General features: G+C 45.4%; 1 protein-coding gene across 1 annotated transcript in view; it reads left to right on the forward strand.

Annotated features, from left to right (window-relative positions):
• The first annotated feature begins 1721 nt into the window (after positions 1–1721).
• LOC119119500 (interleukin-27 subunit beta-like) overlaps positions 1722–13290 on the forward strand; it is a 31672-nt gene continuing 20103 nt past the window's right edge. The window contains exon 1 of the mRNA XM_037245935.1: positions 1722–2162. Within this exon, the coding sequence (XP_037101830.1) occupies positions 2051–2162 (112 nt within the window). The 5' untranslated portion in view covers positions 1722–2050. The remainder of the gene's footprint in view (positions 2163–13290) is intronic.

Here is a 13290-nt window from a genome sequence, read left to right on the forward strand (position 1 = left end):
CTTTAGAGTGTTATTTGTTTTGTTTTTTGTTTTTCTTTTTGTTTTGGATGTTCGAAATAAAGATATCAATCAATCAATCAATCAATCAAACTAAACAGAGTACTTTTTCAGGTGCGAGGGAGCTCTGCTCATAGCTGGTGAGATAAGAAAGGAAGGGAGTTAAAGGAACTCTCTGGAGCTAGACAGAGAGCTTTGTTGAAGCAAGGGACTCCCAACTCTTAAATTATGAGGCCCTTGGTCAGGCCGACCATCTAATTATTCCAACAAGGTTCGATTCCACCTCCGGCCCTCCCTATGTGGAGTTTGCAAGTTCTCCCCGTGCCTGCGTGGGTTTTCTCCAAGCACTCCAGTTTCCTCCCACATCCCAAAAACATGCATGGTGTAATATTCTCTTAGAATATGTCCAGACTGCCAGTCCAGTTACGTTAGCCTATCGGATTGGGTATCTACCAAATGTCTTGTCCTGATTGGTCCGTAGCATTAGGATTAAAAAGCACGTAGTGACGTAGCCGGATGTTGGAAGCATACGCCTTCCTGAATGCAGCATATTTTCCTGCTCCCGCAATCTTCATTAAAGATTCGTTTTGCACGTCGTTGTCCTTATACAGTTTGTACCTAGCGTTAGTACAGAACACTACACATGATAGGCCGATTGAGCACTTCAAATTGTCCCTAAGTGCGAGTGTGAATGGTTGTTCCTCTGTGTGCCCTGCGATTGGCTGGCAACCGGTTCAGGTTGTCCCCCGCCTACTGCCCAATGACGGCTGGGATAGGCTCCAGCACCCCCGTAACCCCCATGGGGACAAAGCGGTACAGAAAATGGAAGTGTCACTTGGGCTGAACACTGGTGTTTCATCTCTTCCTCCCCTTACTTGTTTGTCAGGGGCTCTGCCCTTTTGTCCTCCTTCTCCGCCATGTTTGCCTACATGACAGCCGTGTACAGTCGACTGTTGCTCCTGCCGTGGAGACTGTTCCTGAGAGTGCTCGATCTTCTCCTCGTGTGGGTGCTCCCTCTGTTTTTCTTCCACTCTCCTCCGTTTCTAAACCCTCTGCGTCACCTCCAGCCTCTCAAGTTGCCCATCCTGTTGTGTCTCGCTCTGGTCGCAGGATTTGTATACTCCAAATATTCTGTGACTTTGTCACTTGATATGTTCTTACTGATGTGATGATGCTGCATTTTGTTGCTGTTAGCATGTTTCGCCGCTATTTTTCCCACTGTGTACATCTGGGTTTTCCCTCTTTTTCTGACATTGACGCAGATTGTTTTCTTTGTCACATGGCTCATCGCTAATGTTATGATTCACACGGCATTCACTTTTGGTTCTGTTTATTTGAAATGTGGACATTTCATTTGATAGCAAGGGAAGATTAATTTAGGTATTCAATAATTTAGGGATTCAATAAAACAAGAAAAAACATATTTTTTGCATCATTTCCATTATGAATAAAATTATTGTTGGAAACCAAACAAACTGTGTTCTTCCTCATTTATCGTGAAATGGTAGAAAGTTGAAATCTGACAAATGCGGCAATTTTCGATGGTCCATTGTACTTGAATGTTCGTTAGTGGTATAAGATTTCGGGATTATATATATATATTGAAAAATCATTATTTTCTAATATACTGTAATACTTACATTTATCCGGTTTACGTTTATTTGTGAATTGCCCAGCTACGCTCTTTTTCTGACGGCGGACGAAAAAAGAAAAAGAAGGAGACAATGTGAGTTGTAGGAGAGAAAATAAAAAACGTAGCTGGCCCAGTCCTGCCGGGTCGGTTTATTTTCTTCGCAAGGGAGACTACCAGAAAGTACGCACCTGAATACCCATTGTAAACTGCTATACAAAGACGAACAACTTTTAAGGATTACAGTTGTACATCTTGATGTAAATTTTGTCTGTGAAGTAATTTAGACAAACCCTCATGACTTGACATACACGTCAGGAGAGTGTGGTGGATGTTTCTTGACGAAGGATTTCCTGTGAGGCGTCGCTGTTCCTCTTTCGCTTTCGCCCCCGGCCAGCTTCATTAAAGCCCTCAGAGAGCTGCATGTTTTCATCCAAGATGAGCACTTCCAACATGATGACAAGCTTGCCTTACTGGACTCTCCTCGCATTGGCCGTCGCCATCAAAACCGTGGAGCTGATACCAGTCAGTGTCGGTGAGTAACACAACTATTACTTCTAACTCTTTTGGTTACAAATATGTGTACTGTAATGCAATAATTTGGTCGGGAATTTGTTTGAAACCAATGTTTTGTGTGTGTGTGTGTGTGTGTGTGTGTGTGTGTGTGTGTGTGTGTGTGTGTGTGTGTGTGTGTGTGTGCGCACGCGCGTGCGTGCGTGCGTGTGTGTGTGTGTGAGATGAAAGTCACACTAATAAAAAATACCACCTAGAACATTTTCTTAAATTTTTGGGAGGTGGAAGGAACGAAAGGAAAGTAATTTATCTTGATTTGTATACGATCATCAACAACAATGTAAGCAACCAAAATAACAAAAAGAAATACAAAGTAAGAACACTTATTTCCCCCCCAATGAGAACAACCCCCCTAAAATTGGGGAAAATTTTCTAAAAAGTCCCTATATGCTGTTGTTTGAACATTATTAAAGAGAAAAAAAAAACTTTTGCTGCTTTATTATTCCCCAGGTTTTTATAAGGAATTAATGGAATTATGAATTATAATTTGCAAATCTGCGGTTCTTTTATTTACTGTAAAGGTACAATACATGCACAGAACAATGTGGCGATGGTTAGTAAGGGAATGGAAAAGGTTTATGTAGTGTAAAACTATGGGGAGGGTTTATCAAGCCTTAATATAGTTGTTCTGTTGCACTCAATGTAACTCCTGTTCTATATTGAGATTCACAGCCAACTAAACTCCTTGCTACATCTCCAACCAACAAATGTGTGTTGTAGTTGGCAGGATGTATTACAAAATGGTGTAAAACGTCAATGTAAGTATAAATGTATTAAAGAAAGGTCAAAGCGGCACTTATGTGATAGAACTGTGTTAAAAATTGATGTCAGTTTTACAATTCCCTCCTGAAATAAAACTCAGAAGAGAGTTAACAGTATTTTGGAACAGAAGGGCGGTACACGTACTGACGCCCACCTTTTGAGCGGAGTCTGCTTGATTTGACACATCAGCCTGACTACATCACGGACGGAAAAGATTACAATCTTCCCACTGGAAATCATTGTAAAGACAGAATTGTTCATCCGTCGTTATATACTGTATTTTCTGGACTCTTAGTCTCTCCGGAGTACAAGTCGCACCAGCCATACAATGCATGAGAATGTGCTTGACGTAACATAATAGTTATTCAAATAACTATAACATAAATAACAAGTTTATCAAACCATCCGTGTCACACCAAATCATTAAATTCATCGAAATCTTCGTCCTCTGTGTAAACAATGCCGCTGCTGACTCCGGAAGTACATGCGGCGCTGACGTCAGTCAGACTCATCATCAGTTGCGGTTCCAATTATTCCACAGGCCTATATAACTATGTATAAACGATATATCAAACAACTATAAGAATCAGCTTTATAGGCTAAAATTGTGCATGCCAAACAAGGAATTTGACTCTGGTTGATCTCAGCCTCTGTACAACATTTAATTGACTAACAACATTCAGGTGACTAACAACATTTACGTAAGTGGCAAGAGATTCCCAGTGATGTCTCTGAGACTCTGAGTGGTGTGCGTTCATCAGAGCGACAGCCTGGGGAAAGAAGCTGTATCTGTGTCTGCTGGTTTTGGCGAACAGCGCTCTGTAACGCGGTCCGGAGGGGAGTAGTTCGAACAGACTGTGACCTGAGTGAGAAGGGTCTGTAGAGATGTTACTTGCACGTTTCCTGGTCCTGGACAGGTACAAGTCTTGGATAGATGGGAGGTTGGTCCCGATGATCTTTTCTGCAGTCCTGATTGTCCGTTGCAGTCTGTGCTTGTCTTGTTTGGTGGCCGATCCAAACCAGACAGTGATGGAGGTGCAGAGGATAGACTGGATGATGGCAGTTTAGAAAGGTCTTCAGCAGCTCCTGTGGCAGGTTGAACTTCCTGAGCTGTCTCAGAAAGTACAACCTCTGCTGAGCCTTCTTCCGGACAGAGTCTATGTGGTCCATTTCAGGTCCCGGGAGATTGTGGATCCCAGGAACTTGAATGTGTCTGTGGTGGGAATAACATTACTGAGGATGGTGAGGGGTGGAAGTAGTGAATCAAAATCGCATAAAACTGCAATCGCTACATCTTTAGCAACTAATAATGTTATAAATGTTAAACTTACTCTTATTGTCACGCAAAGAGTTATAACAAACGAATGGGTTAGCTTGAAGAACGAGTCAGTCTTCTGAGCAACAAATTAACTACACAACTTCCTGATACATCACTCCCCGCTGTGGCTGAGTTTTCAACCCGCAATACACCCGTATGAGCCTTTTTTGCATTGATACCTCCATGCCACTAGAGGGACTCTCGTGCAGTACCATGCATTATACTGGAAAGCCTATAAAATCCGCAGTGAACTGAAACACTGGCAGGGTTGACAGGAAGCGAACAGTTTTCAACTGTTTCCAATGCAATACATTGAAAATACCAGTGTTTTGCTGAGAAATACATGTAGTTGTTTTGTTAGCTTTATGTTATGAGTTATTTATTGTGTTGATCGCTAAGGAAAATAAACCTGCAAGTATTTTTTACCTTCATCAACAGAACTCTCCATCTGTTTACATTTGTATTTCATATTTTGCAAGCCACATGTCCTAACACTCCGTTTATCAGCCCTGGGAAGAGACTATGTAGGTTTTAGTCACTTCTACACCCATGCCTCCTAGCGGCCAACAAGAAACACAACATGCTATATGTTACAATCCAATAGTGTATTGAATAACCTGTTTCTATTTCGTGGATTTTTGATCATCGCGGGTGTTTCTGGAGTGCATCTACGGTGATAAACGAGGGATCGCTGTGCATAAAAAAATTCTAAGGAATTAAATGTTTGTTTTTGGAGTCCAAACCATCTCACTAAAAAGACAAAAAAAGATTCTAGCTAAAAGTAAAGAAATAATTATTAATAGATCATACCATTTTATACTTTCATTTAAACATTTAAATTTAAACAAAATTAAATGAAAATAGGCCAAAGGGGAATCAGATGTGGAATATGAACAATTTCTTGCTGTTTGGTTGTTGTTTTTTCGTTTTAAGGTATAGAAAGCATTGCTGGAGCCTATCTCAGCAGTCTTTGGTTGGGAGATGGGTCCCACCCTGAACTGGTTGCCAGCCAATCACAGGGCACGTATTGATGAACAATCATTCACCCACACAATCAAACCTACGGACAATTTGGCGTGGTCAATCGGCCTACCATGCATGTTTTTGGGATGTTGGAGGAAGCCAGAGTCCAAGGAGAAAATCTACGCAGGCACAGGGCGAACATGCGAATCCCACACGAGAGGCTTAAGCTAGAATGGAACTCACAACCTCTGAACTGTGAGGCTGACATACTAATCAACGCCCCACTGTAGCTCCTGTAAAGAAACTAAATTAATTTTAAAAAAATTGCATCCATCCATCTTCTTCCGCTTATCCAGGGTCGGGTCGCGGAGGCAGCAGCTTTAGGAGGGACTCCCAGACTTCCTTCTCCCCAGCCACTTCGTCCAGCTCATCCCGGGGGATCCCAAGGCGTTCCCAGGCCAGCTGAGAGACATAATCTCTCCAGCGCGTCCTGGGTCGTCCACAGGGTCTCCTGCCGATGGGACATGCCCGGAACACCTCCCCAGGGAGGCGTGCAGGAGGCATCCTGATGAGATGCCTGAGCCACCTCATTTGGCTCCTCTCTACGTGGAGGAGCAGCGGCTCTACTCCCAGTCTCTCCCGGATGACCGAGCTTCTCACTCTATCTCTAAGGGAGAGCCCGGACACCCTGCGGAGGAAACTCATTTCGGCCGCTTGTATCCTGGATCTCGTTCTTTCGGTCACGACCCATAGGTCGTGACCATAGGTGAGGGTAGGAGCATAGATCGACCGGTAAATCGAGAGCTTTGCCTTTTGGCTCAGCTCTCTCTTCACCACGACGGACCGGTACAGAGTCCGCATTACAGCTGACGCTGCACCGATCCGCCTGTCGATCTCACGCTCCATCCTGCCCTCGCTCGTGAACAAGACCCCAAGACACTTCAACTCCTCCACTTGGGGCAGGATCTCATCCCCGATCCGGAGAAGGCATTCCACCCTTTTCCGACTGAGGACCATGGACTCAGATTTGGAGGTGCTGATCCTCATCCCGACCGCTTCACTCTCGGCTGTAAACCGCTCCAGTGAGAGCTGGAGATCACGACTTGAAGAAGCCAACAGCACCACGTCGTCTGCAAAAAGCAGAGATGCAATGCTGAGGTCCCCAAACCGGACAACCTCAACACCTCGGCTGCGCCTAGAAATTCTGTCCATAAAAATTATTAACAGAATCTGTGAAAAAGGGCAGCCTTGGCGGAGTCCAACCCTCACTGGGAACGAATCCGACTTACTGCCAGAAATGCAGACCAAACTCTGGCATCGATGATACAGTGACCAAACAGCCCTTATCAGTTGGTTCGGCACCCCGTACTACCGAAGCACCCTCCACAGAACTTCCTGAGGGACACGGTCGAACGCCTTCTCCAAGTCCACAAAACACATGTGGACTGGTTGAGCGAACTCCCATGCACCCTCGAGGATCCTGCCGAGGGTATAGAGCTGGTTCACTGTTCCACGGCAGGACGAAAACCACACTGCTCCTCTTGAATCCGAGATTCGCCCTCCCGACGGACCCTCCTCTCCAGCGCCCCTGAATAGACCTTACCAGGGAATTTGAGTGTGATTTCTCTGTAGCTGGAACACACCCTCCGATCCCCCTTCTTAAAGAGGGGAACCACAACCCCAGTCTACCAATCCAGAGGCACCGTCCCCGATGTCCACGCAATGCTGCAGAGGCGTGTAAGCCATGACAGCCCCACTACATCCAGAGCCTTTAAAAACTCTGGGCGGATCTCATCCACTCCTGGGGCCTTGCCCCCTAGGAGTGTTTTAACTACCTCAGTGACTTCGACCCCAGAGATTGGAGAGGCCAACTCAGAGTCTCCAGGCCCTTCTTCCACAATGGAAGGCGTGTCAGTGGAATTGAGGAGGTCTTCGAAGTATTCTCCCCACCGACTCACGACGTCCCGAGTCGAGGTCAGCAGCACGCCATCTCCACTGTTAACAGTGTTGACGTTGCATTGCTTCCCCCTCCTGAGACGCCGGATGACGGACCAGAATTTCCTCGAAGCCGTCCGGAAGTCATTCTCCAAGGCCTCACCAAACTCCTCCCACGCCCGGGTTTTTGCGTCAGCAACCGCCAAAGCCGCATTTCGCTTGGCCATCCGGCATTGAAGGGGTGTTTTTTACCTGTCAGCTGCCTCCGGAGTCCCACGGGCCAAAACGGCCCAATCGGACTCCTTCTTTAGCTTGACGGCATCCCTTACCGCCGGTGTCCACCAGCGGGATCGGGGATTGCCGCCACGACAGGCACCGACCACCTTACGGCCACAGCTCCGGTCGGCTGCCTCATCAATGGAGGCACGGAACATGGTCTACTCGGACTCAATGTCCCCCGCCTCCTCCGGGACGTGGGAAAAGCTCTGCCGGAGATGGGAGTTGAAGCTCTTCCTGACAGGGGATTCTTCCTGACAGGGGATTCTTCCAGACGTTCCCAGCAAACCCTCACAGTACGTTTGGGTCTGCCAGGTCGGACCGGCATCTTCCCCCACCATCGGAACCAACCCACCACCAGGCCCCTCTCTTCACCCGAGTGTCCAAATCATGCGGCCGCAAATCAGATGACACGACTACAAAGTCGATCATCGAACTGCGGCCTAGGGTGTCCTGGTGCCAAGTGCACACATGGACACCCTTCTGTTTGAACATGGTGTTCATTATTGACAATCTGTGTCGAGCACAGAAGTCCAATAATAGAACGGGTTCAGATTGGGGGGGACGTTCCTCCCATCCACGCCCTTCCAGCTCTCACTGTCATTGCCCATGTGAGCATTGATGTCACCCAGTAGAACGATGGCGTCCCCAGAAGGAGCGGTCTCCAGCTCTTCTTCCAAGGAGTCCAAAAAGGGTGGATACTCTGAGCTGTCGTTTGGTGCATAGACACAAACAACAGTCAGGACCCGTCCCCCCACCCGAAGGCGGAGGGAGGGTACCCTCTCGTTCCCAAACCCCAATGTGCAGGTGCCCAGCCGGGGGGCAATAAGTGTGGCCCTACCAGGGGCATGAAGCCCCAGACAACATGGCTCCTCGGATCATTGGGGCACACAAACCCCTCCACCACGATAAGATTCAAGATTCAAGAGTTTTTTATTCGCCATGTTTGAGCGTGCCAAACAAGGAATTTGACTTCGGTAAATCACACCCTCTGTTCAACATTTAGGTGACTAACAACACTCAGGACATGTGAAAAATGGCAAATATTCTCAAACATCCCCTGATCTTAAACTCCCAAAAGGCAAGGAAAAACTCAAAACTCCAGCTAGGGGAAATGAGAAACCTTGAGAAGAGACCACAGATGGGAAGGTCCCTTATTCAGGATGATAAGGTGACGACTCATGGAGGGGTGTGGTACCAAATATTTAACTTTTAACATGCGAGCAGCTCGGAGCAGCAGTTAGTGGCACTGAAGAAAAAAAAAACACTTTCGGTCTTTCATAATAATGGCTTGAGCAAGTGGGAGTGGAAGTCCAACACGGCAGGTTTTTGAGAAGCCAGGTCGCTCATGGAGTCACGTGAGGAAATGTTTTGCATTCGAGGCGCATACAACCGGAGCAATTATAGATTCGTCCATTAACTATCACTGTTGTGCCACGATAGGTTATAAATACGTTATCCCGAATATGCCTACGTGCCGTCATTTTGGCATGTTGTTAAAATGCCAAAACTCTAAATTGTCTTTCCTTTTAATAACAGTGAGATATTGCAACATTTTTTGTTATAGTCCCAATTTCAAAATAAATGAGAAAATTGTTGAACTTTTCTGTTGTGTGTATGTGATAATATCCACACCCACGCCCGCACTGACCATAGGGAGAACCGGGACTATTCCCGAAGCGCCGGCCTAGGATTGGCCTGCGTCGCTCTGTTTTTTTTATTTTTTTAATTTTTTTATTATTATTATTATTATTATTATTATTATTATTATTATTTTAAGTCTGCCTGTGCGGCGGCGCGCCTATCAGAGAGACAGGCCAGGCCACTTAGGCCACTTAGGCCACTCAGGCCAGGAGCATGTGAGGAGGGAAAAACGATTGGTTTATATCAATTAACACCTGCCCCCACAGTCCGTATCAACCACACAGAGCGCGTGTGGAGGAAGGGGTGTGTTACTTGTCAGGTGCCATTTGCTGTAGCTGGCGAGCGGTGCAAGTGAGGATAATGGACTTCAAACGTGGTAAAAAGAAGAAGAAAGGCAGTGCAGAGAGGGAGAGGGACAAAAAAGAAAGGCGCTGGAGGAGGACGCGGCCAAATGCAGAAAAGTTACGGATTTATTCAGCCTTCCCCATGGTGCCATTAAAAACTGTGTGTGTGCCCGCGTGTGTATGCATGCCAGTTTGCATGTGTTGTGTGCATATGTGCCGCTGCGATGTAATAAGGCTGTCCTTCTGTTGATTTATTGTTAGATTTAGTTCTAGTTGGTTTTGTAAGTTGAAGAGTCATTTGTTGTTCTTTCTTAGATACACATTCCTCTAAACTTTGTAACTGGCCCTGGCTAAATTAATATTAAAATATATGTCTATGTTTCCTATGCAAAGGTGGAAATATTGCCAGATTTGGTGTTTCAGACCGTAGGCCCAGTACTAGCTCAGAGCAGCTGACAGGTAAAGAACAGACAGTCATCTATCACTGCATGGGATTGAATAGGCAATGACTATACATGAAACATTTGGAAAAAAAGCATATATTTGACCATATCATTCTTTTGATATTGATTAAATGTGTTATTGTCGATAAGACAATTATTATGCTGGTTGTTCTGACACTCCCAGCAGATCCAGAGTATATTAGCAAGACAAGTCCAGGGAGCAGTGCAAGGGAAAGGCCAACTCAGGAGACAGACAGTCAGACTCAGAGAGACCTTTTGATTATTTTACTCGCCCTCATTCTAGAGATTTTGATTTGTTTTTCCAGTACCACCCACAACAAAACCCAAAGAATGATTGTGTGCATGTGTGTGCGCACAAATGCGTTTTGCTTGTGCCCATGCGTTTAAGTGTGGGTGTAAACATGGACGTGTGGGCAAGGCCAGGCTGGCCTGGTTACATAACTGACTCCTGGCCTGAAAGAATCTCCCAGTCCAGCCCTGTCCACACCCATTCATTTCTATTTAAATCATTAATGGCCCCATGAGGGAAACCATAACTCAAATGTGTCCTGCAACAAAAAATGAGTTTGACACCTTTGAGCTAAGTGATAGTCCATGAGACAGTCTACCGTTTTTGCTTAGGGCTTTCATTTGGCACCATATGTATTCATGTTCGCTTCAGTGACTTTGATCGGCACCGATGTCCCTCCTCCAGGCTGGAGCGACAACTTCACAAATGACGCATGTCGCATCAATGTTTTGCCCTCTGTTTCCAAAATAACCAATTGTCCTTTCTTTTCAACCACAGTATAAGGTTCAGGCTCAAACAGTGTCAAATGTTTGGTTTGTTTCTGCTGGCAAAGCAGGACCTTATCTCCTTTCAGAATACTGAAAGTCTTTCACTCTCCTTCCGTTTGGTGTTCCTTATGTGGACTTTTGCATTTTCGAACAAATAGGTTTAGGTAAGTATATGGTTTTGTGTGGCTTATGGTCTGTGATCATGACAAAATCATTCCAATAGAGAAATCCATGAAATTTCTCACGATCCCACACAATGGCGAGAGCTTCTCTCTCCACCTGAGAATAGCGACGTTCCACATCAGACAAGGCTCTGCTGGCATAGTAGACTGGCCTGTGTGTGCCATCATTTTGTTTTAGGCGTAATGTGTCCCCCAGTCCAACGGGACTAGCATCCACAATGACATGTGTTTCCGCATCTTGTTTGAAGTATGCCATAACACGCGAACTTTCCGGCTGTCGATTTAGCTCTGCAAAAGCAGTTTCCTGGTCGGCCTGCCATGCCCATTTGCAGGATTGTCTCATGAGCCTCCATAGTGGTTCAGACGTTGTCGCAAAATTGGGAATGAATCTGCCACAATAGTTGACAATCCCAAAGAAACATAACTTCTGTTATGTTTGTTGGGTGCTGCGTGTTTTCCACTTCTTCAATTTTGGACTGAGCTTCCCCATTGTCAATTTTGGACAGCACGGGACCCATGAACTCGAGCTCTGACATCTTCAGTTGACACTTTTTCCTGCAGTCCCTGCATGACTCGGTGTAGTGTCTCGTCGTGCTGTTGGGTGGTTTCTAGTCAAGTCAAGTCAAGTTTATTTGTATAGCCCTAAATCACAAGCAGTCTCAAAGGGCTTCACATAGACAAAAATTGACAATTATTCTCAAAGCATCCCCTGATCTTAAGCTCCCAAAAGGGCAAGGAAAAACTAAAAAAATCCCTGCCAGTGGAAAATGAGAAACCTTGAGAAGGGACCACAGATGGAAGGATCCCCCTTTCAGGATCACCAGGCTGCAATGGATGCAGAGAGGGCACAAATAATACATAATATGAAAATCAATGAAAAAGTGGATGTCCAAGTCTCCTCTATTGTTTCCTCACACTGAAAGACAATCTGCGTAGAGGCTGCACCACTGGGTTTACACTTCCACGTGTATCAGTTGTTGAAAATCTTTCAGTTTTCCTAAGCGGTGAACGCAGTCCATATATTTTTCTTCGATATCTGTAGTGAATGCTGCTGTGTCTTTTGATTGGATGGTGTTCACATGTTCAATGGGACCAATGCGAAGAAGTCCCAACTTGACAGCAGTTTTTCTTCCAGCACAAATATGTGCCTCTTTGACGACGTGAATTTGTGCGATGACAATTTGCCATCTTTCAGTTGTTTTCAAATTAGCTCTGAAAATTCCTTTTACATTGAGTGATGTTATTGAGCCAAAAGGAAATACTTTCTTCTCTGGGTGCTTTAACTCAAGATGAAAATTAGATTTTAGTTGCTCAAACTTAGTTAGCCACAGTCACAATGTTGCACGAAGCTCCTGAGTCTATCAGCTTGTTCAGCTTGTCTAAACACGTGCCTTTCATAGGGAATATTTTTACGAGGCGTAAAGTATTCATTTAATTTGGTTACTGCACCGCTGTAATCAGTTTAGTCGCCGGTGTTCTTGAATGTGAATAAAATGTCCTGCACTTCGGCTCCTGCAAAATGTTGCAGTAATGCTCTTTTCTGTGCAGCATCACAGATTCGTGACGCAGTTAAGTTGAGTTTAAAACTACTTAACCACCTTTGCCAGCAAACACCGACCCTGGCACAGTACATCAATCGGAGCTACTGCCGGTAGACTGAGCGCTATTATCTAGTACAGGGGTCACCAACTCCGGTCCTCAAGGGCGCCAATCCAGCCTGTTTTAGATGTATCCCCCCTGCAACACACCTGATTCAAATAATCAGGATCGCTATCAGCCTTAATAGAGCTTGCTGATGAGCTGATCATTTGAATCAGGTGTGTTGTTGCAGGGCTGCACCTAAAACAGGCTGGATTGGCGCCCTTAAGGACCGGAGTTGGTGACCCCTGATCTAGTATATCTATTTCGATGTCGCCTTTGTTGGGTTCACAACATTTATCTGAAAAGAATCTCACAGAGGCAGGATATGTCTTCGATGGCAAGCGAGCTTCTGCAGAAGGGCGCGACCCAGACACACAGCAAGTGTGGCTGAGATCCGCGCTCTTCTCCCAGTTTGGTCGTGCCTTTTATTGAGGAACAACAGTGGGGGGAGTCTACATGAATGCATGGTTTCTTAAACAGGAATGACATCTCATAATTACATCTCATGACCACAGAAACAGGGATGCTATTATAGAAAGAGCAGTATGGTCGTCTAATGACTTTAACCAGATTAAGCAGGAGGGTCTTAGTGCCCCTGAGATGCATACATCCGTGGCGTACTCATGACTTTAGATTAAATAAGACATTTGTCTGCTTTAGCAATCTCATAATAGACCCATGACCTAGTCATGACTAGCTAACGAAGGAGTTTATTGTATAACGCAATTCATGACCCCGGTCATGTGCTCCTTAGCCAGCCATATGTGCCCAAGTCATTATCACG

This window comes from Syngnathus acus, chromosome 2, assembly GCF_901709675.1.
Source record: "Syngnathus acus chromosome 2, fSynAcu1.2, whole genome shotgun sequence".
Lineage (NCBI taxonomy): Eukaryota > Metazoa > Chordata > Actinopteri > Syngnathiformes > Syngnathidae > Syngnathus > Syngnathus acus.